This window comes from Colius striatus, chromosome 22, assembly GCF_028858725.1.
Source record: "Colius striatus isolate bColStr4 chromosome 22, bColStr4.1.hap1, whole genome shotgun sequence".
Classification (NCBI taxonomy): Eukaryota; Metazoa; Chordata; class Aves; order Coliiformes; family Coliidae; genus Colius; species Colius striatus.
Genome location: NC_084780.1, coordinates 6,083,291 through 6,108,522, shown reverse-complemented (window position 1 = coordinate 6,108,522; position 25,232 = coordinate 6,083,291). Strand labels below are relative to the sequence as shown.

General features: G+C 48.7%; 1 protein-coding gene and 1 long non-coding RNA gene across 6 annotated transcripts in view; one reads left to right on the top strand and one right to left on the bottom strand.

The window, feature by feature from the left end:
* LOC133627567 (uncharacterized) overlaps window positions 1–4,170 on the top strand; it is a 31,529-nt gene extending 27,359 nt beyond the window's left edge. Inside the window, exon 4 of one of the 2 annotated variants that reach the window (XR_009820298.1) lies at window positions 1,789–4,170. This is a non-coding gene — a long non-coding RNA (uncharacterized LOC133627567). Of the gene's footprint in view, window positions 1–1,785 lie in introns of both variants that reach the window. The other variant, XR_009820297.1, reaches the window with a different exon arrangement.
* Window positions 4,073–24,764, bottom strand: CTTNBP2NL (CTTNBP2 N-terminal like). Of its 4 annotated transcripts, none has more exons than XM_062013810.1 (5): window positions 24,680–24,764; window positions 19,316–19,423; window positions 11,309–11,539; window positions 8,834–8,941; window positions 4,073–8,056 (listed from the first exon to the last, which is right to left on the bottom strand). In XM_062013810.1, exons 2-5 carry the CDS (start codon window positions 19,412–19,414, stop codon window positions 6,575–6,577), a joined length of 1,920 nt encoding a protein of 639 aa, XP_061869794.1. In that variant the 5' UTR covers window positions 19,415–19,423; window positions 24,680–24,764; the 3' UTR covers window positions 4,073–6,574. The 4 variants fall into 4 exon arrangements, with proteins under 4 accessions (XP_061869794.1, XP_061869797.1, XP_061869795.1 ...); XM_062013813.1 differs by lacking the exon at window positions 24,680–24,764 and adding an exon at window positions 24,562–24,661; XM_062013811.1 differs by lacking the exon at window positions 24,680–24,764 and adding an exon at window positions 24,330–24,408.
* Between the last annotated feature and the right edge of the window lie 468 nt (window positions 24,765–25,232).

The following is a 25,232-nucleotide window of genomic DNA, read 5'->3' as shown; positions in this document are numbered from 1 at the left end:
TGGCAGCAGCTCCATCCCTGGGCCAGCCTGGGGGGTAGGTGGGAGCACTGAGCACTGCTGGGTCTGGGGGATCTCTGCCCATGGCAGGTGGGTGCAAGACCAGCTTGTTCCCAGGGCACAGTGAACGTGCTGCTCCTCCAGCTCTTCATGAGCAGCACATGGAGTTGCTTCGTTGACATGTAAACAGCTCTTGGACTCCACATGAAGCAACTTCCCCTCTTGCTTTCAGAGCAGGATGGAAACCATCAGAATCAGCTCTTCAGCTGGATTCTCTCTTCCACCCAACACCAAGAGCTGCTCACCCTGTGGGAGGGTGCCTACAGCCCCCTGACTGGGGGTGAACCCCCTCTGACCTGAGACCTGCCTGGCCCAGGGGCAAACTGGGGTCAGTGAAACCAGCCCAGATCCAGCACTGGCTTCATCTCCCACAGCATCACCTGGGCACGTCCAGTGTGACTCTCATGGGGCTCAGCAGCTCACCCAATGAGCTGACCCCTCTCCATCCCCTCACAGCCACAGCTCTGTCAGCCAGAGCTGAGCAGACTCAAGGCACATGGGACATGGGAATAGTGGCCCAGTGGAGCTGAAATGGTGCAGCTGTGGGGAATGTGATTTCAGTTGGACATCCACTGGTTCCTCATGAGCTGCCCTGAGTTTGGTTGGTGTTGCAATTACAGTGCTGCAGCCATGCATGCTGATGTTACAGTTTGCAACCCTGTGGCTACAAGGCAGGAGGTGCCTGTGAGCCCTGGGCAGGTACAGACACACAGGGCTGAGCAGTGGATCCAGCACCTGCAAACACTCCAGCAGGATGCACAAACTGGAAGCAGGGGACTTATGCACGTGACAGTTTGGCCTCCAGATTTAGCCCTGTGTTTGCTACTTTCTCTGTCCTCATTGCAAAAGAGATCATTGACCCCAAACTGACTTTCATGGGCCCTTTAACCTGCTGCTCCAGTGGGTTGTTGCCCCTGGGTGGCAGCTGAGGGGTGACGGGGCCGTGGCAGTGACTGTGGCGTCTGGATGGCGCCTGGGGGTTATCAGCAGTGGTGGCTGAGGCTGAAATAGCAGAGCAGGAGAGTGGGGTGAGCAGACCTCAGCTTCTTGGCATGTTTGCTTGTGCTAAACCTGTAGCATGAAAACTTTTCACAACAACACTCAGTGCTTGAAGCTGCCTTTGGCTGCTTGAGCCCCTGCAAAGGGGGAGAGCCAGGGCTGGGGTTGTGCAAATAAACCACAGCCACAGGCAGGGCAGCTGGGACAGCCCCGGGCTGATGCTCCAGGGGGAATGCACACCAAGGCAAAAGCTCTCTCTCCTGGTAGAACTGCAGGTTGCAGCATCTGGGAGACAGCCACAATTCCCAAGGGATGCTCCCAGAAGAACTCCATGTGCTCACCCTGATTCTGCCCTCCTGGGAAAGCCTCACCAGCACCGTGCACCCCCAAGACCCCACTGCAGGACCCCCTGGCTGGTTCCTCTCCCTGCCACAATAGTTTGTTGCCCCGTGGTTGCTCCAGGGTTCTGCTCACACCTGGGGGTTTCTCAGCCATAAGATGCTTTAGAGCTACAGCACACACTGAGGCATCAGGGCTGCTGCCTGACCCTGCAGGGTGAGCTCGCAGCCCCCGGGGGAGGTGTGAGCATGCAGCTGCCCTCAGCATCCACCCCTGTGTTGCCAATTAATTTAGCAATGCAAAGCTCCTGGCTTGATGGGACACCAGACTGGTTTTGCTGAGCTGATTTGGTCACTGTTTCTCTTGACACATCTGTGGTTGCTCTGACAGCAGAGTGCTGACGGGACCAGCTGGGCAGCCATCACCCATTTTCCTCAGTGGATAAGAACAAGAGGCTTGGAACATCTTTCTTGTGAGTAAAGGCTGTGAGACCTGGAGCTGTGCAGCCTGGAGAAGACTGAAGGGAGACCTCATCAGCACTTGTAAGTACCTAAAGGGTGGGTGTCAGGAGGATGGGGCAATAGGTTTTTTTCCTGTAGCATCCAGCAATAGGACAAGGGGTGATGGACAGCAGCTGGAACACAAAACGTTCCCCTTAACCACAAGCAAAAACTCCTTTGCTGTGAGAGTGAGGGAGTGTGGGGACCTGGAATGTCTTCTTGGGACAGCAGACGGGTGCTGGAGCCTTCCTCCGGTGCTGAGCTCCTGCTGGGGATGGAGCAGCGAGACAGCTCCTGCCGAGAGAGCTGGGAACGGCTGCTGCAGTGGGACAGCGACGGAAACCCGCAGCTCTCCTGGTGAGATGGGCTGTGACCAGGCACCCCCTGCGGGAGGGGTACCCTGGGAGGGGGATGCCGTGTGATGAGGGATGCCGTGTGATGAGGGATGCCCTGTGATAGGGATGCCCTGAGCCATGGCTGCTCTGCCAGGGGGATGCCCTGTGATGAGGGATGCCCTGTGACAGGGATGCCCTGAGCCATGGCTGCTCTGCCAGGGGGATGCCCTGTGATGAGGGATGCCGAGTGATGAGGGATGCCCTGTGACTGGGATGCTCTGAGCCACGGCTGCTCTGCCAGGGGGATGCCCTGTGATGAGGGATGCCGTGTGATGAGGGATGCGCTGTGACTGGGATGCTCTGAGCCACGGCTGCTCTGCCAGGGGGATGCCGTGTGATGAGGGATGCGCTGTGATGATGGATGCCGTGTGGTAAAGGATGCCCTGTGACTGGGATGCCCTGAGCCGTGGCCGCTCTGCCAGGGGGATGCCGTGTGATGAGGGATGCCGTGTGATGAGGGATGCCCTGAGCCATGGCTGCTCTGCCAGGGGGATGCCCTGTGATGAAGGATGCTGTGTGATGAGGGATGCCCTGTGACTGGGATGCTCTGAGCCGTGGTCGCTCTGCCAGGGGGATGCCGTGTGATGAGGGATGCCCTGTGACTGGGATGCTCTGAGCCGTGGCCGCTCTGCCAGGGGGATGCCCTGTGATGAGGGATGTGCTGTGATGAAGGATGCTGTGTGATGAGGGATGCGCTGTGACTGGGATGCTCTGAGCCGTGGCCGCTCTGCCAGGGGGATGCCGTGTGAGGGGCAGCCGCAGCCCTGCTCTCCCCTCCCCGGCAAACGCGGCCTCGGGACGAAGCGGCCGCACACAGGCAGGAGGGAGCAGTCCCGGCCCCTCCCGGCCCCTCCCGCTGCCTCCGGCCCCTCCCCGGTGCGTCCCGGTGCCTCGGGGCCGGTTCCCGGGCTCAGGGCTCCCTCTCGCGGCCCCGTCCCCCAGCCCAGGTGCCGGCTCTGGCCGCAGCCTCAGCCCCGGCTGCCGCGGGCTCAGCGCAGAGCAGCGTTCCTGGGCGGCTGCGGGGTTTGGCCAGTGGCACGGCACGGCCCTGAAACGCCATCAAGCCTGAAGAGGTGAACGAAGAGCTTCCTCCCAAGTGGCTGCAAAACACGTTCAGCTGAGCTGATGTAAAGAAATCGCGTCGGTAGTGAGGATTGTACCCGGGAGTCAGGGCAGCTGGGGGCTCTGCCTGGCGCTGGGCTGGGGGGCCGGTGGGTGCTCACATGAGCTATGGAGAGGTCAGTGCCCTCCCAGGGCTGGGACGGGAGGCAGTGACACAGCTGAGCTGTGCTCTTCCAAGGCTGAGACATTTCCCAGGAGAAATGGATCCCCCTGGCACAGGGAGTTCCCTCCCCAGCCCAGGATGGGCATTGGTGTAACACCCCCAACAGGGGAGCAGCTCAGAACCCTGACACTGGGGCAAAGGGCTTTGACTTTCTAGGGCAATTGTTTTCACTTAGAAGTGCCCAAAAGCCTGAGTTGCCCCAGGAAACCTCCTGAGGGGCATCACCAGCACTCTCAGGGCTGGGAGCAGGATGAACACTCCAGCCCAGCCCACACTGCTCCAGGAAATTTGCTTTCTTCTGCCCTTTAAAACCTGGATGAGTTCCTGTGTGACCTGCTCCAGCTGGTCCTGCTCTGGCAGGGGACTTGCACTGGATGTGTGGAGCCTCATTTTTGCCCCTGAGCCCTGAGGTACAACCTCCTAGGAGGGCTCCTGCCCCTCAGCCTCAGCCCACACTGTCCTGGCTCCAAACACCTTCCTTAAGCAATTTGCACATCTGAAAAATAAACTCCTTTATTGATAATATGAATTGTTTAACATGTTTAATGCCATCAGCTATAAAACCCCCCCCATGATTAAAGACTTCAGCTTGGTACATTTGGCTTTACAAACTCACAAGTGTTAATGCATTAGCACTAGTTGTATACATTTTGTACTTCATGATGCTCCATTAGCCAGTGACAAACTCTGCAATGACTTCTGCTGGTAAGAGATGGGAGTTAAGAGAAGAAAGATTGAGTTGCTTCCACACAGAATCTACATCAACAGTTAAAGACTAACTCTAAGTGTGTTTACTGGATTAGTTGGATCTGGTTGGACAGCTTTGTGCTTAGTTTCTCTCAGAAGACAGGCTACTAGCAAAAATACATTCCTCTGCATACCCTCCCTTCCCATATTAGAGTTCAGAAGAAACAGTTCTCAGTGCATTTCCCTAACAGACCTCCTCAGTCTCTCTCTCTAGAGCTATTGATAAAGGGGATAATACCACTTAGATTAATGTCAAAGCAAAGAAACATGTTAAAGCAGTGTATACAAAAGCCTCACCTTTGAGTGGGAAGTGACACATGGGCCAAAATCCATTTGCCCATCAGGTTTTTACAATTACACTCATCAAGGGGAGAAAACCCCTCAAATCTGCTGTTGATGTATCAAAGTGAAAAAGCCATCGGTGTGCTTCCAAAAGAGTCACAGCCCATCCCCCTCTGGGCTGCCTCTGCCCACTCCATGGGCTCAGGGACAACAGCACATCATCCCACCACTGAAAAGGCTGCTGAGAGCTCTGTAAAACCCTCTGGTTCCAGTCCAATACCTGTGAGAGGGAACAGCTGAGCCACTTCAGACAACAGCCACAACAGCAGCACAGGAGCTCTGATGGCTCCCAAAAGGGAGCCAGGAGGAACCTCTCAGCTCAGTGCATCCTCCCAGCTCCCCCTTCAGTGAAGGGGGGTGGGTTTTGTCTCATTAAATATGGATCAATGACAAAGGAGTGTCTGTGGCAGTGGGCAGCTGTGCTGTGTGTGCCCCTGCTGCACCTGCACTGACACCCAGCAGCACAGCCAGCCTCTGAACTGAAGACCAGTTCACACCCACAACACGAGATGATGAACTGGGGGGGTTGGGATCTCAGCCTCTGGCACCCAACCTGCTGCTCTGGGACTTCTCACCACAGTGACTCAGACCTGAGCCACGGGCACCCACTTCTGCTTGTGCTGCTTCTGCACAGAGAGCAGTTGCTTCTCCCCTTCTTGGACCCAAATCACTTTTTACACAGATGATTTGCCTCCAATTTCAGCAATTCCTCACAGAGTCTTTTGGTTTTAACCTCAATGAATTCCAACCTTTCCTTTGTTTGAGACAGAACAGCAAGATTTTCCTGATACATTGTGTGTTTGGTTATGTGTGAAACTACTCACACACACACAGCTCCAGCTCCATGACAGCAATGATTCAGTTCCATATCTGCAGCCAAGGAAAGCCAGAGGTAACCAGTGGGTAAAATCCAGAGCAGCCACACACAAGGGACAGAGCTGAGGAACAAAGTTACTGCTTTTGTTTGTAGATCTCAGGTTAGTGTTGCAAAAAACACCTGTGTCATACAGACTAGGGATGTGGTTTTCAAGTACTAATGAGATCTCTGTCAAGTAATAACAAGATCCTTCTCTCAGAAGTCCTACACACCACAGTAGAATGCTTGAGGAGCCTGGAAATGCAAGGTGACACACCAGAAAGTAGGGTTTAGGCATTTAAAGCACACAGGCACCTCTGCAGAATGTGTTAAAGGGAGGCAAAAAAGGACAAGAGGACAAAGAAATACCAAGAGAAAGGTAATCTGGATTGCACTCTGGCTGAGTTTTACCCCATGAAACTTGAGTGTGTGCTTCTTCAAATAGTGAGGAGCTGTGTCCTACAGGACACAGGGGGACTGGCTGCACTGGTGTGCTGGTCACCTTGCAGGATCTGTAACACATTTGCTAGCTTGTTTTAGCAAATGGAAAGAAGAAACAAACCCCAAACCCCAACCACAGCGTTGGTTTTGACATTCAGGACCCCGAGGTTCCTGCAGCTAGATGGGCTCCCCTCCTCCCCTTTGTCACATTCATATTGCAGGCTTAGATCAGGCACTTTTTAATCAAATGTTCATCTGGAGTAAAAAGTCTGGGAGGGGGGGGAAAGAAAGGTTATTTCTGCATAATTTAAAGGTAGCATTTCAGTCCCATTGGAGTTTGAGTGAGGTCCCACCATGTGGATCATGGTTCTTGTTACCTCTGTTGCCATGAGACACCTTGAGGCTACTGTACAGCTGTAGGTCAGGTTTCTTCATAAACAAATACCTTTTCCTACCTATTAAAAACAAAACAAAGGGAGGAAAACCAAAATATCCTGAATGCTTTATACAGACAGAATCTGCTCCTATGGAAATAAATAACGTGGAGTGGAAAAACAGGGTCTTAGCTGCAGGGGGCTCAGCCATGGAATGTCACATTCACACCTCCTGGAGACTAGCTGCTGGTTGGCAGGAGGATCTCCATGTCCTTCCCGTTGGACACTGCAGCATTGTTAGAGCAGCTGCTGGCCATGTCCATGGGAGCACCCAGAGAGGCCTGGGCAGAGGGTTTGCTTAGAGGAGCAGCAGCAGCAGGTGACTGAGCGAGGCCGGGTTTCTTTGGAGGGATGGGAGGAGGGTTCCCTCTTTCTGCTCTCGGAATGGTTGGTGATTTAATTCCAGGAGATAATGGACTCAGTGGACTGGAAACCTTGACAGGGCTTGGAGAGTGACCAGATTCATTTTTGGGGCTCACAGCATTTGCCAGGTTTCGATAGTCCGTGCCAAAAGGTGAGCTGTTGGGAGAGACGGGTTTGATGGGTCCCTGCTGGCTGGTAAATCTGGACAGGACCTGAGTGACCGTGTTGCGGGCCAACTGCTTGGCAGCAGAGTTGTCTGCAAAGGTAGGAGACAAATCCCTTGATGGGGGGCTCTGCAGCCCACTGGACTGATGGTCCTGTTCAGCCTGAGACTGGAACTTGTGCCGAGCTGCGTGGAAACGCTGATTGATCCCCACCTGGTAGGAGGATTGGTAACCAGGGCTGCTGGCCGAGGCTCCCACCAGGCGCTTCGTCAGAACCGGTGAGGAGCAGGGAGAAGGTGTGAGAGAGGAGGCAGCTGTGCTGCTGGGAGACAGGGAGACCCCACCAGATGGGAGCTGGGCCATCAGATGCACTGGTGACTCTGTTCTTACAGGAGAACTTCCATTCTCAAGCGTGTTTTCTGAGGCTGCACTGGCAGATCTCTCCTTTGGAACCTGGCTCTCTGCTGCGTTTGCCTGCAGGAGCTCGCTGCCCGTCGGCGTGTCTGCCTCACAGTGACCATTGGACTTTGCATAGGAATGAGTAGGTGTAGCAGGGCTGGGGAACACACTGGCTGCAGCTTTGCTTGTGCTGGAAGGAGCTGCTCTCTCTGCCTGCAGCAGACACTCTGTCTGGCAAGACACAGACTTCATTAGGGGACTGTCAGTTGCAACACCCCTGGATGTCATGGAGGGGCTTGGCTGTGAAAGCTCAGCAGGACTCTGCTCCTGGCAAGAAGCCTCCAGCTCTTTCAGGGCTTTCTTCAGACATTCCACCTCTTCTTTGAGTGCTTTTGTACGGTTTTCTTCTCTGTTCAGCTTGGCTTTCAGCTGTTCTCTTTCAATGTCAAATTCTGACAGCTGCTTTTCTACTTGTGCTTCCATCTGTAAGCCCCTCTTCCTCTTGGATGCCAGCTCCTCTTCCAGTTTACTCACCTTACTCTTCTCTTTCTCCAACTTCAAGCTCAATTCTGCTGTCTTCTGCCCCTCTTCAGCTGCTTTGGCAGTGGCTTTCTTGCACTCCACTACAAGCATGGAAGACAGTTGCTTGTGGCGTGCCCTTTCCTCCTCCAACTGGCTTGACAGCTTCTTCTGTTCTTTCTCAAACTTCTTCACTTGGGATTTTTCAAACTCCAACTGGAAGATAACAATAAAGGTGTCTGTAAGGGGACCACAAACCCTCCTGAAAGCAAATCAAGTACAATGCTCTAAAAGGAAACAGAGCTACCATGCATCTTGGAGAAATGATACAGTACAAGATGGCTGTACAAGAAAGAGGTTCTTGCCCCAGGTATCCACAAGACAACCTTGTATGACCCAGGCTGCACAGATGGAGTACTCACTAGTAGTTTTATCATGTATGAAACTCAATAGAGCTGTAATGAAATGTACACTCAGACTGCTGTGCTCTGACTGAACAAGTGATCCGGAGCAAAGCTTCCTTCCGACTCATTTACTACTTTGTTTGCCCTTTAAAGGCATTTAGGCTTTAAAATGCTGATGTGTTATGTCTACAGAGTCTACAGAGCTCGAGTAACAGCAAACAGTAGCTTAAATATTTGTTATCATCTCTGAATAACCCCCCCAAGGAGATCTTTTGTGACCTACTCTGAGCTTTAGAGAGCCCTAGCATTTTAAGTACAGTCCTGTTGTGCAGAATCTCTCAGGTTTTAGGCTGAAGTAAGGTTCCAAAGCAACCCACTGCTTGTTAATAGCTTTTATCTCTGCTCAGATACCAAAACACCTTGAAAAATGAAAGGCTGCTTTCCAAATCTTGCTAAAAGCTGGGAGTGCCTTACAGAGGAGGGCGGTCATGCTGCTCTTTCAACAGCCAGGTGCAATTAGCCATGGCTACTGAGCTCAGCACCCAGCAGCCCTGGGGTTTCTGTGTGCTGGGAGGTTCCCAAGGCTGACCTGCTGGGTGAGCCGCTCCCTTTCCTTCTCCAGCATGTAGGTGACATCGTCTCCCTCAGCCGTGTCCTGGGCGTGCCGCTGCCGCTCCTCCTCCAGGTCCAGGATCACCTGCCACACAAACAGCAGCTCCTCAGTTCGTGCCCAGGGACACTCACATCAGGGAGAGATCAGCACCTTCACACACAGTCCAAAGCCAAATGACACAAGAAAGCAACTCCTGCAGCCTCAGGCATCCAAATTGGAAAAGCTCTTGAAGCTGCTGCAGTCCCAGCCCTGCCCAGCACTGACCCACAGCCCTCAGCACCTCAGCTCCACGCCTTTGGGATCCCTCCAGGGCTGGGCACTCCCCCAGCTCCCTGGGCAGCCTGGCACAGGGGCTGACACCCCTCTCAGGGAAACAGTTCTGCCTCAGCTCCAACCTCAACCTCCCCTGGGGCAACTTGAGGTTGTTTCCTCTTGTCCTGTTATTCATTGCTGAGGAGAAGAGACCAAACCCTTTGCCTCTTGCCCCCCTGGGCACACTGCTGGCTCATCTTTGGGTGCTGTCACCAACCCCCCCAGGTCCTTGAGTCAGTCTGAGAAGTTAAGAAAAACCTCACACTGGATGTCTCTTCATTTTATGATTAAATAGCTAAATTACATGTGTTTCCCCCAGACTGCAGAAGAGCCTTGAGAAGTTCACATTCACCATCCCTGGTTGTCCAGTGTCCTCACCAGAACCTCCTGGCAGGACCATTAACACGAGCCCCAGCAGGAGCAGAGGCACTAACAGTCACTGCAAGGTGATTGTCAGGATGGTGTCAGCAGTAATTCACATACAGGCTTCTCCCCCAGTTCCTTACAGGAGATTTGAGGATTGCAGTGCAAAGTTTATACTAAAGAACATTAATTTGTTCTTCCACTTAAGAACAAGATGAGCTCTTGAAATGAAACTGCTTGCCATAAGGACTCAGTTAAGGAGCTCCTTCAGCTTTAACACTGAATTACAAGAGTAATTGAAATTCTATTAACTCAACAAAAAAAGCCAGAACACAAACTTCCCAGGAGGCTCTGTTGTGCCTCAGCACCAACACTCCAGGCTCTCCCAACCCATGCTCACCATAAATTCAGCAGCAAATCACTCTTCCTGAAATTTAAGCTTCCAAACAATGCTTAAAGATATTTAAGTACACCAGGAAGCTGAATGAGACAGGGAGGATGGAATGGGAAGGGGAAGGACACCTGATTGTGACAGCATGGCTTAGCTAGATCCTTGGCTCAGAAGTGATAACATGCAGCCATGCTGTTACTGGTTGCTTATGTCATTGGGAGGTTTCTGCAACAGAAACACTTCAAATCATTCACTGATTGGAAAGAACTTGCTCTGTCTTATTCCCACCAAAACAGATGATGGGAAAATACATTTTAGCCCACATTCTGATGAGCAATGAGGGAAAGGGGTCAATTGTGGACCTGCTCATTAAGATGTGCTTCAACTTCAAAACCACAGGATGCCATTGGGCCAAGCACAGGCACTGGCCAAACAAACACCTAGATCTGACTTTGTCAAAGATGGCTTTGAGACACCAGAGCAATGGCACTGCCTCACAGTCTGCCACTGCTGAAACCCCAGCTATTTCAGATAGAAAAGCAGTATGTGAAGAGGTGAAGATGCAGAGCTGCAATGCAGGTATGACTGCAGGGATGTGACAGAGAGCTCCTCCCATGCACAGATTCCAATGAGGTGCTCTTGGGCAGTTATTCTGCCTTGACTACATGGCAGGGACAAATACTTCATCATTTTGACTTGTTTAAATTTACTGCAGGACAAAACAAACATGTAAACAACTAGTTGCACACAGAGAATATGTTGCAGCAAGACTCCAAGAAGCAGAGCTCAGTGGACTGTTTCTTTCAGAGTTGTGTGAAGCTTTATGCTCCTCTAGTAAACTACAGCATGGCAAGGAGCAAATCTCTGGGGGAGCACAGGGTGACAACATGGGCCAAGCACTTCACTGGTGTCCATACATAAAGTTGCATATGAAGAATAAGAAGTGCTTTATTAAAGAGGCCAAATAGCATGAAAAATAGTTTTGGTCATGCCATACTCTTAGGAAAACACAAGGAGGTGCACTCCCATAAGTACCTGGCTGCAGCTCTTGGTCTCTGAGACCAAGACACAAGCAGAACAGTGATATGTCTGCTGAGAACTCAAGCTTCCAGAAATCTTTGCTTACCTTTTGGTAAGCACTGTACCTCCCAGCTGGGTACAAACTGGTTCCATTGTTGTGTGTTCTAACAAAAAACATATTTGAAATGTTGGTATGACAATTCACACCCTCCCCAGCTGCACTGTACTGAGGGAAAAGTTTGGGCAAAGGTGTAGAGCCTTTTCAGTTACCAAAACTCAAGGCATTGAACTGTTTTTGCTTGAGGTAACATAGCACCAAAATGCAACTGCTGACTCCTGCACAGCACATCTGAAGCAAAACTTACCTTTCTGTGCCTGCTTTCTGCAGCAGCTAGTTGAGATAACATTCTCTCCTGCATATTCTTGCAGTGTTTCATCACCACTTTCAAAATAGATAAGGGATTGGAGCAAACTGGTTGCTTTTCACCATGATTTCCCTCCTTCAGGGTCTCAAAGTCTCTTTGCAAAGCCATCAATGGATCACTGATGTTGTACTTCCCATAGCGTTCTTCAAGGAACGTGTCTCTGTGTTGGGCCTGCAACACAAGCAGTTTCTAGTTAAAGTATATCAAGATGCAAACTGGCTAAAGGAGAAAGTGTTTGTAGGTAATACTCCTCTTGCCCAGTTTTCAACTTAGAGATAGGGACATCTTAACACAGTTTGATTCATATCCTTCTATCTGGTCTAAGAAAAGTATTCAGACAGGAAAGCAGCACAAGTGTGTCATTTGAAGGCTCCTTGCCTTAAAAGACAAGCAAGAGACAGTAGTTCATGAGGCAGAGCAGTTCAGAGAGCTACCTGTCAAACAGCAGTGCCATCCATGCTGCCTGTGAGACCTCCAAAGCCCATGGGGACCTTGCCATTTCTGATCAGGCCAGTAACAGGGGGACAAACAGCCAGAAACAAGTGTGTGTGTAGGGGGAGGTTATACAAAGCATCTACTTGATTGATTTCTCACTGTCTCACCAGTTGAACAATGTCTTTTAATTAAATGGCCACACACTAGAATCAAAGGACAGTGCTGCTTAAAAACAGCATCTCCAGACTATATTCAGTCTGCCAACATCCTCATACCACAGCTCCCTGCTATCTATGTCCATGACTTCCACTCCACAACTGTCTGAAAGGAAAGGAGGTGAATGTAAATTCTTGCTCATTTAATCATTTACAGAAGGGCAGTTATGTGGTTGTCTTGACATGTCACCATCAAAGAATTTCATGTTGAGCAACTAAAGAGTTTTACTCTTGCAATAGCCTGGAACTATTAATTGCTAATAAAATCCTTGATATTCTCACCCAGACTAAACAAAGTTTAGCTGCTCAAAAAGCAAGACGGGAATGACTGGTTTTCTTTTGGTGGCATGTAAGAATGAAGCAAACTCACACCTTCTAGGCTTTACACTTTACACAGTGTTTAAAATCAGCCTTTCCAGATGGAAATCTGTTTGTTAGGATGGCAATAGCTTTAATCCTACTGAATGGCTACTGCAAAGTTATAAAAAATAAGGCAAAATGTCATAGATAATGCAATATTATCTATCTGTCATGCAAAGAAACCCTGCCTGCACGTTACCAGGTGTGCTTTTGCTTTGTGTGTGTGCACTGTTCACATCTGGGCATCCTCACGAGCATAACCAGAAAGTAAACCAGTGCAAACTAAACACAGTAGCTTTTCAGAGTTGGTTCTTGGCACAAGCTCCATAAAGCCCCAGCTCTGCTGATGCTGTGAAATGGCATTCAGCTGTTGTGAGGTGGAAAACAAGCTAGCTGCTTTGAATACTGAGTGAAACTGTGCCAACCTCACCACGTGCTTCTTCAGAAGCCCTGTCAGCTAACGACAGCAAATTACCCATGGCAAACTGCTGCCCATTCCCCATGGGATTGCTTGAGGACATCTTTTAGATAGGAAAGACTTCACCTGACTAAGATGCAAAACCAACTTGGAAGCCAGCATTTACTGCAATGGCTGTTTCCTGATGTCTTAGTAAACAGTACTGAAGATGCAAATGCTTCCCTCAAACACGCAGGAGCAATAGGGATGCTCTGGACATCACCCCACACAGCAGCTGGTACAGTTACACTGAAACAGAAAAGCAGACTGCTGTCACTGAGCTCTATAGGTCAGAGGACTCACAGACAATCAAGCTTTGCTTTAATCAAAGAACTGATGAAGTTTGCTGCTCCTGCCCATAAGATGTAAGCATGTGCTTAACTCTCAGTGGGGGGAAGTGCATGCATCATTTTGACACCAGGCACTAAAAACCCACACCAAAATACTTCCCTTGCCATACTTCCTCTGTGACCAAACCAAATTTAGGACATTCACCCTATGATACTGGTTTGGAGCTGTATAACCCCTGCAGTAAACAAATTCAGAGGAACAGCTCACTCTTACAAATGCCTCTCCCTCTTTATCAGCAACATCCACTAGGAACAGCGGGTACCTCTGATCAGAGCTTAAGATATTGTTCTAACTTTACACAAAGAAAATGAAAAGAGGAAGGAAAAGATCAGCCCTGGAAATGGGAGGGCAGGCCCGGATAATGAGCCACCCCTGCTTTCATGAATCACAGGAAAAGCTACAAGCTTTTGTTTTCTTTCTGGGGGGAGGGAATCTTCAGTTGCTCTGAAGAATTTTTGTAATGACTCAACCAAGCCTCACCATAAACCGTGTGTGTGTGGGGAATTTCTACTTGACTCCAGCACTAAAAGCCTGGAAATTGGGATATTCAACCAGCTGGCCTAACTGCTTTGATGGATGAATTGCTTTTCCTCAAACCCAACCCATTTGGGAACCTGTCACTCACAGCCACACATGGGAGAAACCCTTCAGCAGGAGACTGCAGTGTCAGCAAACCATGGGGGGATGCTTGGAAAGTTTACTTCTGTGCAAGTTCTTGCTAATAAAAGCTCAAAGAACCGAGACTGAGGTCACACCAACTACCTACAACCTCTGATGTTTTTTGCCATAGTGAAGGTGTAACAAAAGCCATGTTTTAACTCTAATCCTGGCAGCAGCAGGCTCTGAACTCTGCTGAATTTAGTAGGGTGGTTTATTTCCTGTCTGGGAAAGAACAAGGAGTTCTTCCTTGTTACTTTGAGCAATTAAGTATTTCCCTGAACTAGCAAAACAAACAGATGAGACTATCATAACATTAACAGCTTTCTGAAGTCCAGCTATTCTTCTTTAAGTAGCCAGCAGAGCAAAAACACTTCATTAAAAGTTGCCTAGACTAGGAAGAGCCTTTAAACAGGTCACCCCAAACAACCTACACCTCTTGTACATCCTGCAGTGTTCCAACTGACTTGAAATAACCTACTACTGAGCCCTAAAAAAATCAACTCAGACATCAGACCCTAACACCAACCTCTTAAAGCACAGGAATCCATAGGAAATCAAGGAAATAAGGTTACAGAAAGCATTGCTAACTTCAGAGTGGAAAGCTTCATCTGGAAAACCAGAGATGACACACACACTTCCCTCAAGATCAACTGTGCTTTGAAAGAAGATGCACTCTTCTGCAACTTAGAAGATCTTCATCTTTAGTACCACTACCTGTACCACTTCAAATATGCAGGCTTCTGAATTTCCTATCAAAACATTCAAACTCCAAAAGCAACTAAATGGACTGTTTGGCAGTTTTGAAGACTATTAAATTGCTTTCCCTTGACAGGGAAAAAAGATAAGATTTAAGCCTGAGCTGCTCTTACAGAAAGGGAAGCAGCTATGCACATTGGCTACCCTTAAAAACAAACCTGATAGGAGAATTGGGCACATGCAGAGAGAGTATCAGTTACCACTTGGAACTGGTTGTCTTTTAGCTCAGGTTAAGGTAATTGGCCACTGCTGGTCTCTTTGAGGAGAGATAATTGTGATTTTATGGAGCACTTATGTGACACAACCAGAGAGATGTTTCCTGTGCAGGCAGGCAAAGCAAAGGCTTCCCTTTGCTAGGGAAAAGCCAGTTTCCTATTGGGATTTCTAGACTGTTTTGGGATGGATGTTTCCCACAACCTATTTATATCTCTTTTAAAAAATAACCCATCTCCTTTTAGTGCAATCTTGTTCAGATGACAGCATTTTCTTTCTGCCTTCAATAATCTTTATGACTTGTTTTATTGGAACATCAAACAGGGTATTTCCAAGACTTGCTTCAAGTATTTTTTTGGACACTCAAGTAGAATATTACTCTTCTATGTAATTTTAGATTTTAGGTTGTCACCTTCAGCACAACACAAACACTATTAATTAACTGCAGCTACTGCAATCCTCCAGTCAGAGTTTGCACAGAAGTTCCTCCTTTATGTTGCAGAGAGTGCTATAATCTTTAAATAGCTTCTTACTGCCTTGAACTTCCTTATTAGCTTCTCTCCCTAGAGACAGATATTGGGAATAAAGACAAGCTGAGGTCACAGCAATGGCTGAGAGAGTGAAGGGAAATGGGGGTGGGGACAACTTGCTTTGCACAAAAATAAATGTCAAAGTGCTGGAGTGGGACTCTGAGCCTTCCTTTAGCTCCAGCTCTGCAGCAATGCCTAGCAGAGAGCCACACAGCTCAAATACAGTATCTGTCTTAACTGCCATCATTAGATCAAGTGAACAAACCAGATTAACTGGAGCTACTCAGATTTGCCCACATAAGACCTGATATCAGCTTTGAAAAATGCAAGAAATTTTCTTGGCAAACATCAAGAGGCACAAAACTGCCACTTCTTGCCCTGGGAATTTCTGGTCCATAGTGCAGATAGTCCAAGTTCCAGAATGAGCTTGGTCACACACAGCCCCCAGCACACTGTGGTGATGGTCTGGGGACAAGACTGTGCTCAGCAACTGCACTCTGGTCACCATTAACACAGGGAGTCTGACAACACCTGAAATTAAGAGCTGGAGCAGTTCCAGCATGAAAGCCATTGCCACACCTCTCTGCTCCTGCTGCTTCCAGCAAGAAAGAAACAAAACAGCCCCCAAGAAAAGCTGTAAGAAAAGCCTGCACTCCAGCAGGACAGAACACTGCTACCTCTAAGCTGCTTTCTAAGTGGTGCAAAAGCCCATTATGCCCCATCAGTGAAAAAGGTAGCTGCATGTGCAAGAAGGGTTTATATTACTGGACTTTTTTGGTTATTTAAACAAGAGGTAGACTTAGTTTTTGAAACTGCACCATAGATTTCATTTCTAAATCCACTGACAAAGGAACCCTTAATTTTGCAATGCTTTAATACTGCCTTATAGAGTGAATCACTGAATTCAGAAGCAAAGCAATGAATTACCAGCTCCTAGTCATTAACACAAAATAGATAGTTTCTATTCCAGTGTAAACTGCCTAAGGCTTTAGTAACATAAAAGAATAAGCCAAAAAGCTGTTTCCTGTTGTCTGAAAGTAAACAGAACTTCATTTCTAAGGTATGGAAAATTCTCAGTTAAAGAACAGGAGGCAGGGAACAAAGTGCTCTAACACACTGAGAGAGACTCATTTAACTCTTGAACTGTTTCCAGGCATGGTGTGCTATTTTAAAATGAAGACTAACCTGTGGCTCATGCATGCAATCCTTCCTACACGCCACCAAGCACTGAGAATCTAACCCACAGTATTATGCAACTCTCTGACAGCATCTGGATTTTTTTTGGATGACTTAAATACGATTCTTACTACAGCAAAAGAGTCACACAATGGTAGGGGTTGGAAAGGACCTCTCAAGATCATCTAGTTCAATCCCCCTGCTGCAGCTGATCCACCGAGATCAGGTGGCAGAGGAAGAAGCACAATAAGAAGTGAGACTGAAGGTCTGTTCCAAGCAGAACACTGAGATTTATGCAGTGGACAGGAAGCTGCTTTCAGGCAACAAAAAATCCAAAACCATTTTGTTTCCTATGAGGGTTTAAAGTACAGGAAGCCAACTGAAACACTGGGAAAGAGTATTTTAATACAGTAAATTTGTTCACTTAATCCCTTATACCAGTAGCTCGTGTTTGAATAGAAGGAACATTGCCATTTGAAATGGATGTGGAGAGCCAAGTCCAGGCTCACTGCAAGAGCACGGGGAGAGATGATGGTCCCCATCATAAACACCCACCACTCAAAAACAATGCACAAGAAAAAAGCAAGCCACAGGAAAAAACAGAGGAGAGGAGTCAGCAAGGGCAAGTCACAATATGCCAGAGGCATCAGTTAGAGGTGACCTAACAACTGCTTTTTATTCTATGAATCTGAGCACCAGGCAAATAGACCTCAGGAGTTAACCCTTTTATCTCAGCATGCAGGGGAGGGATGCTGCCTCCAAGCAAGATGCAGAGACAGCCCCAGGGAGAATGTAGCAAGAAAGAAAGGGTAAAGATTTGGAGAGGAGAGGTAAAGAGGAGGGAGGAAAGTGAAAGAGCAAGTTAAGCAAGTGGTCTCTGGAAAGCCAGGCTCAGCAGCTCCATTTTGACACTGAGAAACAGAGCCAGTGCCAGACAACAAGTAGCCTGATACCAAGAGGGAGAAGAAAACTATTTTAGGCTTTGTCATCTGCATGCCTGGATTCTCTCTGCTAAATGCCAGATGCTAAATGTTTTTCTCTAAGCATGCAGGAATATCAATTATTGCAGACTGCACTATGACCAAATCACAAGTTTACAAACCAAGGTATGTTTGGACTCTAAGTTACAGTTCAATTTGTCCAACGCCTGCAAGTTCTCAGAGCTTCAACCTTAACTTCAGTCTTAGAAGGCATTTTTATATGTATCAAAAAGTGATTAAACAGACTAGCAAGGTGAGTTTTCCTTTAATTAGTCACACACAACAAAACTAACTCAGCTGGTGCAGCACTGTCAAGTTGTTACCACAGTTACTATCAGTAAACAAAAAGCACAGTAAAGCCAGAGTTTCTCTGCCTGTGTATTCCAAATAATGGACAAAGCAAAGCTGGGAGTTCTTTGCTTCTGAAACTCTGCCCAGCCACCAGATTAAGTAATTACATGGCTTTTTTTTTTTTCCATCCACATCTCAGAAGGGCCAGGCAGCCTCTGCCAGCAGGAAGCTGCACTTTACCGAGCTCCATTTTTGGCCCTGAACAACAGCACAGCCGGAGACTTCCAGCACCTCACCATTTGCTGTGGGCATGGGCCAGTTTTGGAGGGGTTTTGCCTTCCCCTGAGGTCACATGCAGGAGGGCAGTGCCACAGGCAGCCAGAGCCAGCTCCCATTCCAAGCTTTAACTGCCCTTTCCTGCTACCTTCAGCTTTCTTCACATTCTGAAGGCAAAACACTGCCCTGACTGAAGAAGGGGAGCACAGCACCAACCTTTGATGAGACTGGTACTTTATATTATATAGTTATCAAGCACAGGTCACAATTTCATTTGATTTCTTCTCAGTTATGAGTACTTTACAAATTAGGTCAAAGGGTATTCTAACTGTATTAATCTCCTCATGTAAGAGGGAACTGCAGGTTAAATTTCAATAGAGAAGATAATTGCTTTATGCTCTAAAAAGGTACATGATAAAAAGCCTTTGGAATGGAGCTGCTGCATCCCTTCCCAACGGTCTATCTGTGCTCCACCAGATGCATTTCACACTCCAATATTACAGTGATGCTTGTTTTTGGTAACACATTCTGACCACACACAAGATTGATCTCAAGACAGGGAATTTGCAAGTCTGTTCCAAGAGTGGAGCCAAACCTTCCACTCCATTGACAGTTTTGAGGGTAACAATATTCCTCCAAAATAAAAAGACTGTCTAAATACAAAACCAATTAACAACAGACACATAAGGATCCTGACTGTTTTGGAAGAGGATCTCCCTCCATCCTCCAAAGGATGTTTTTATTTGGAATCAAGCTACAGAAACATTTGCTAGGAAACCAAGCCCCTGCTCTTAGGCTTGCAACTGCCATTCCTCTTAAGCATAATGAGCAGTGACAGGTCAGTTATTATTGTTAAAAGACTAATTTGTGATTCTTCCTGGTGAGAAGAGTTTCTGCTTTAAGAAGCCTTCCTTACTGAAGGAGAAAAAGGCTAACAAAGGAAGACTGAGACTTTTTCCAATTCTCACAACAGCAGAAAGACTTGGTTCTTTATCAGAAAGGATGAAAGCACACACATAACACTGTATTTCAACACTGAAATCCTTCTTGCAGCCAGCTTTCAACAATGAATCCCAAGAAGCAGAATGATATACAGCATTTACTATCTAATAGTACTGATATTAAGATGGGATTCTGAAGCAGTAATAAATCTTTGTCTCTGAACTTCACCTTGGATGCAAGCTCTTTGCATAACCTATAGCAGTACTGCTGTGGTTTTGTTTCTTATCATGGTACTTACAACATACCTTTAAGGCTTCTATGACAAGATCTCTTGCTTCTAATTCTCCCTCAAGAATGCTAAACAGTGTCAGTAGTTCTGGTTTGCTGAGTTTTTCCAGATTCATCCTGAAAACCTGAAAAAAAAAAAGGAACATAGTTTAGCAGGTATTAAAATCACTGTTCTAAGTTATGACACATCATCTCCATTTAACTTCAGTTTCCAGATTTTTGGACTGCAAATCGCCCTGGGGTGGAAGGAGACAATCCACAGGGTGAACATTTGGTCTTGAACTTCCAACAGCAGATGCAGAAGATGCATTTTTCACCTTTTCCCAATGAGTCATGAACATACACAGCCCCTCGATGGCGTGGGCAGAATGGATGGGCTAATGTGACAGCCTAATATTCCCCAAGATGTAGTCAAAGTTAACAGAAGAGGGAAAAATATGGATATTTAAAAGCCATACTACTGTAAATTACACATCTGGCTCACACAGCTGCAAACATCACTGAAAGGAGCCTGAAGAGCTGTGATGAATGCAGTCCAAACTGGGCCACTGCCACAAACTTGACGGCAAAGCCAACATTTCAGCTCTCAGAATGCCATTATGCATTCCTAATGGAACAAGCCTCCAAACCACTTTACACAAATCAATGCTTCAAAAAACACACATTTAATTACTATATCACCATCATTTATTAAACAGAATTTTACTGCCCACATAAGAACAAAGATCCTTCATCTGAACTGCACGTCCAAATAAACCCAAGCCTTCCCCCCTGCACTGCTGCTGACACACTTCATGTTGCCCAGTAATAAGCCTTTCTATTACACTATTTTGTTAACAATGGAAATCATTTCATGGGCTAAATCTTTGGCTCTGATGTAAACATCCCAGTTTGATAGAATCTTATGTTTTGAGCAGCAAATATACTTTTCTGAGTCCAAGCCACATCCATCTTTCAGCACTCTGCACCAACCAGAAAACGCTACCGCAGCGTGAAGCTACTTGGAGATATCAAACTCCACTTTACTGGCAAGTCACAAAGGGTTAACTTAACCTTTACTAGAGAAGTCTATCCAGCCACAACACTCAACTGAAACTCTAATTTTTCTGAAGTCACTGCTACCAATTTGCATAACTGTGCCTTGGAGAATTACACATCAATGCAAGTTCTGTCTTGTTTATGCCAAAGCAGTTTTCCAGTTGCTGGGAACAGAAAGTTCTGCCTCTAGAGGAGCAGGTAGCCTTTCACACAGCAAGAGAAAGCAGAAATATGCTTTGTGCCCCTCTCTGTCAAGCAGGCAAGTTTGTCATGCAGTCACATCCTTGCTTCATGGAGCATTTTACATGAGATTTCATTAAGCAGCAATGTTTCTTACACATTTTTCTGGCTCTCCCTCCCACGAGCATGGGTTGCTCAAGGAAATGTCAATGGAAGCGACTGTGACTGTATGGGGTACTGCAGCTGCTCCAAACCCAACTTAACTGGACAGCACAGATCTGTCAGCATTGCATTGATGTTCCCCAGTGCAGAAGCAGTAACATATGTTCAAGGGGAAAATACAAGAGCAGAGTGTTTGGCAAACCCATTAATATCTGTCATGATTTCAAAAATGCCTGATCCAGACTTGACAAGTGTCAGGAAGCTCACTACATTGATTCAAATCCCATTTCAGCAGACCAGGGCAGTGCTGGTCACTGCTTAGCAAGAGCTACATTTTCAGATCAGCCTATACACCTTTACAGAGTTGTCCAGGATGTGAACCTGACCATCTCCCCCAGCTTTGGATCCATCTGCTGATGGTTCCGTTGCCACATGCAGCCTGGCTAGCTGAGTGTGTGTGGAAGGAGTGGGATTTACAACTTGTCTGTCTTATGTGAATAGGGAGAGAGTGCAATAGAAGCAGCAAAATTAATGCTAAACCATAAATAAGTAGACATACAGGGTGAGAAAACAGGGGGCCTGGTTTCAGCCTTTAGCATTTACCATGGTTATGTTGGTGCTTCAGCCTGAAGTACTTCGGCACCACTTCCTGCACCATTTCCCTGGGCAGGCTTTAGACCTGGAACATCTGGATGTCTGGCTTGGGACATGCAGGGCCTCATGTCAAAGCAATCTCAGTCCTTGCTCAGACTAAATTCACAGGTGCTAAGACTGAATTAGCACTGATGGGAAATAGCAACAATTGAGTTTTGTGGCATTACAAGCCAGAACTAAAAGAAGTTTTCATGGAGATCTTAGAACAAAGCTCTGTTACCCCAGAACACTCAGTTTGGAAGATGGACTTTCAGTGTGGCTGTGTCTATGCTCTTCTCTTAATAAAAGACAAGGTGGAAGTGTGCAGCTGCATCTTTCCATCAGCTACCCAACAGCATGCTCCTAATGCCAGGGCAGCTACCAGCCACAGTTTGGCATTTCAGAGGTGTTAAGTCTGGGCAGTAATCGTTTCTATTCTATATTCTAATCGTTTCTATTCTATATTCTGAAGACTCCCATTGTGATTTGTACTTCAGAGAGCTAGAGGAATAAGCCATGCTATTCTTAACATGCCTCCATAGCCATAGTCTTTAATCAGCTTAATAACACAAACAAGCCCTGTCTTAAAATATACAGGTAAAAATACTGACAGAAATCAAGACCAGGAGCCAGTTTGCACAGCAATCATTGAAACAATAACAACATTGAAGGTTTGTGATTGATATAGCCACAGGTTCCTTGTGTGCCACCTGCTGCTACACAAGACCTTTACCTGTTCTGTTTGCACAGCTTATCCCACGCTGCCGAGGCAACAGCCTACAAACAAAGTCACTGCCCTAAAAAAACCTCACTGAATTGCACTTGTGTTCTGCACTGATTTACAGGGAACTTCTTCATGCTTTAGAGCACACCTGGAAGATACCTGAGATGTGGAATGTGTAACAATCCCAAGCACTCCTTTTTAAGGCCACTCAATACTAGGGAGCTAAAAAATGCACCTCTGGATCAAACAACTAACAGGCACATATTTGAGCTCTTCCTCTGTCCAAATCCCTTCCCAGCCCTTCAGCATCACAGGCTCCTGAGCTGACCTTTCCAAGCCTGCTTTCCTGTTACACATCCCTGTGCCTTCTCTCATCCCACTTTTTAGTAAAAGATCACACCAACCTTACTCAATTACCCACTTCTACCCCTTACAAACAGCCTCGTTCTGCCAAGCAGATCTGTACTCAGCTGGTGAGCCTGACCTACTCTTACCTTTAACCAAGAGAGTTCAACAGCACCAGAAACAAGATACAGAAATAAAGAGGTATATTGCCCCTTAACACTCAGTGAAATACAACCCCAATCATAGAGATCACAAACCGCAAGGACCTCATTATTTAGACTGATGGTGTAAATATTTTCCCTCAGTCTGAGATACACCACCATTTTTGGACAATAAGTGAGGGTTTGGAGCATAAACAAAGATAATCACTGCTTGCCTAAAGGTAAGCTTCCTTTCAGCTATGCTATGCACCATTAAAGGGTCTCCTCAGCAGACCTTGAAAGACATAAAGCTGTTAAATATTGGGAAATAACTTTCTAGCTTAAAATAAACATCAAGTCCAGTTTAAGAATACACACAAGCATGCAAGCTAACAAAGCAGGGTAAGTTATCTTTGGCATGTAGCACTTCAGGAGCTAGAGAGATAAGCTTCTTGACCGTGGCAGCTCCTCCGCGCCCTGAATCACGCTACGATGACTATGAAACTATCAGAGATTACACTTTGCTTGGGCTCACATATATATATGAACCAAGTTCACCAGTCTTAGCAGCACAAGAGAACTTCAGGCAAGGCTCAGCTCCCTGCACAGCGGGCACTAACCTGAGAGCAGCCAGAGCACCCTGCCCAAGGCACGGAAACAGGAGTTTGTCAAGTGGAAGCTTCAAGACACCCTGTGAGACTCTGACTCAAAACTCTTCCACTTTCAAAAGCCAGGATCATCAGCAACATAGCTCATCATTCCTTTTTTCCTCTAAAAGAGGGTTTTTCCTTTCACAAGCCACAGTTAGAGCTACACCAGTACAGCAATGCCTCTATGTCTATAACCCTGAATCAGCTTCATTTTTTTTCCCTCCCTGTCCCTGAAGAGGACCTGGTATTTTCCAGGAGCCTGCACGGGCAGTCATGCAATCACACTCACATCAGAACCTAAATGACTGCTTTGAAAACTCCTGATGGACGAGTTTCTGAAGACGCTGCTGCGCACACAGCGTGATGTTTGAGTTGTTAAAATAATTACATGACATGTTTATATAATAAAAAGCTAACATACACTTTATAATTGTGCATCCACAGTGCTACTGGCCATTGCATCAGAACTGTAGAGATTTGGGTTAAAATAAGCAGTGTTTAAATGCCCCAAACCTGTATCTTAGAACTAAAAGGAGAAACAACACCACCCCAGAGACTCCCACTCGTAATGTTGCTTCCTGAAATACTACTTCGGATGAAGCAAACACACAAAATTCATGCTCAAGCCCTTGAATGACAACCGAAATTTCAAATTATCACCCGTCTGCCCTGACCTTCACCCGCACCGTGTCCCCCGAGGGCAGCCGAGCTGCGGGGAAGCCCAGCGCATCCCCGAGCAGCGGGACACAAGCCGCCAGCGCCCAGCCCCGTCCCGCCCCGATCACTCCCACCGCAACCGCGGGGGCCCGTCGGTGCTCAGGAACGGTGCGAACACTCGGGTCACTCCGGGCCACGGAGCTCACACACAGCGGGAGGGAAGACGCTGCCCGGGGGCGACTGCACCGGCCGCCTCGGGATGAGCGGCGGAGGGCAGGGGCCGGGCTCGGTCGGTCACTCCCGAGCTGCCACGGGCCGGTGCAGCGAACAAAGGGAAACACCGGAGCCCATGGCAGCTGCCGGGCCGCAGCAGGAGTGGCGCGGCCCCCCGACCTCCTGCTCCCGGGGCCGCTGCGAGGCAAGGACGCGGGTCCCGGGACGGGCTCGGGGGGCAGCAACCCACTCTGCCTTTCGTTGTCCCTCACCCCGCCGCAGCACCCACCCGTCAGGCCCGGCCCGGCTCCGGGCAGCGACGGCCGCGGCGACGCCAACCTCCCGGTAACGCCCCCCGGCCTCCACTGTCCTCACGGCCTCCGCGCCCCCCGGTAACGCCCTCACCCCCTCCCCGCCTCCGCCCGCCCAGGTCCCGGCCGCGACCGCCCACGCCCGCAGCGGGGCTCGGCTCGGCCCCGCCACCGCCCCTCTCAGCCCCCGCGGGATGGGTCACCCCGCACCTGCCGCGGCCCACCCGCCGGGCCACCGCCACGCCGCTCTGCGCCCGGCCGCACGGAGACGAGTCCCACCGCCACCGCCGCCGTACCGGGACCCACGTCCCCTGCCCGCCCCACCGACCTGTCCGGGCCGCCGCCGCCGCCGCCGCTACCGCGCCGCTCCGCTCCCCATCCAGCCGCCCCACCCCTTCGCGCCCGCCTGCTGAGGGACGGCGCGGCCACCAATCAGAGCCGCCGCCGGGAGCGCCCGCCAACCAATCCGCAGAGGGGGAGGCGGGGCGGAGGCGTGGGCCGGGCGGCGGTGGCCGCGGCAGCCAATCAGAGGGCGCGGGCGGGGAGAGGAGGGCGGGGCCGGCGCTGAAAATCCCTTTTGTTCGCGGCGGCGGCGGCGGAGGGAGCGCGCGGCTGTGATTGGAGCGTCACTTCCGCCGCGGGCAGGGCTCGGCCGGGGCGCGGCCGCCGCCCCCGTCCTGTGGCGCCGGCCCGGGCGTCGTCCCGACCCCGTCCCGAGCGCGGGCAGTGCTGACGGGAAGGGGTTGGAACTCACCAGCGAGCGCGGGCAGCGCTCCCCAGGTTTAGAGGGGGGCCCTCGGCTGGTTCTATGCCCCTCACAACGACTCTGCGCCCCTCAGGGCACTTCCCGGGCCCGATCCCCTCATGACATCATTTAGGGC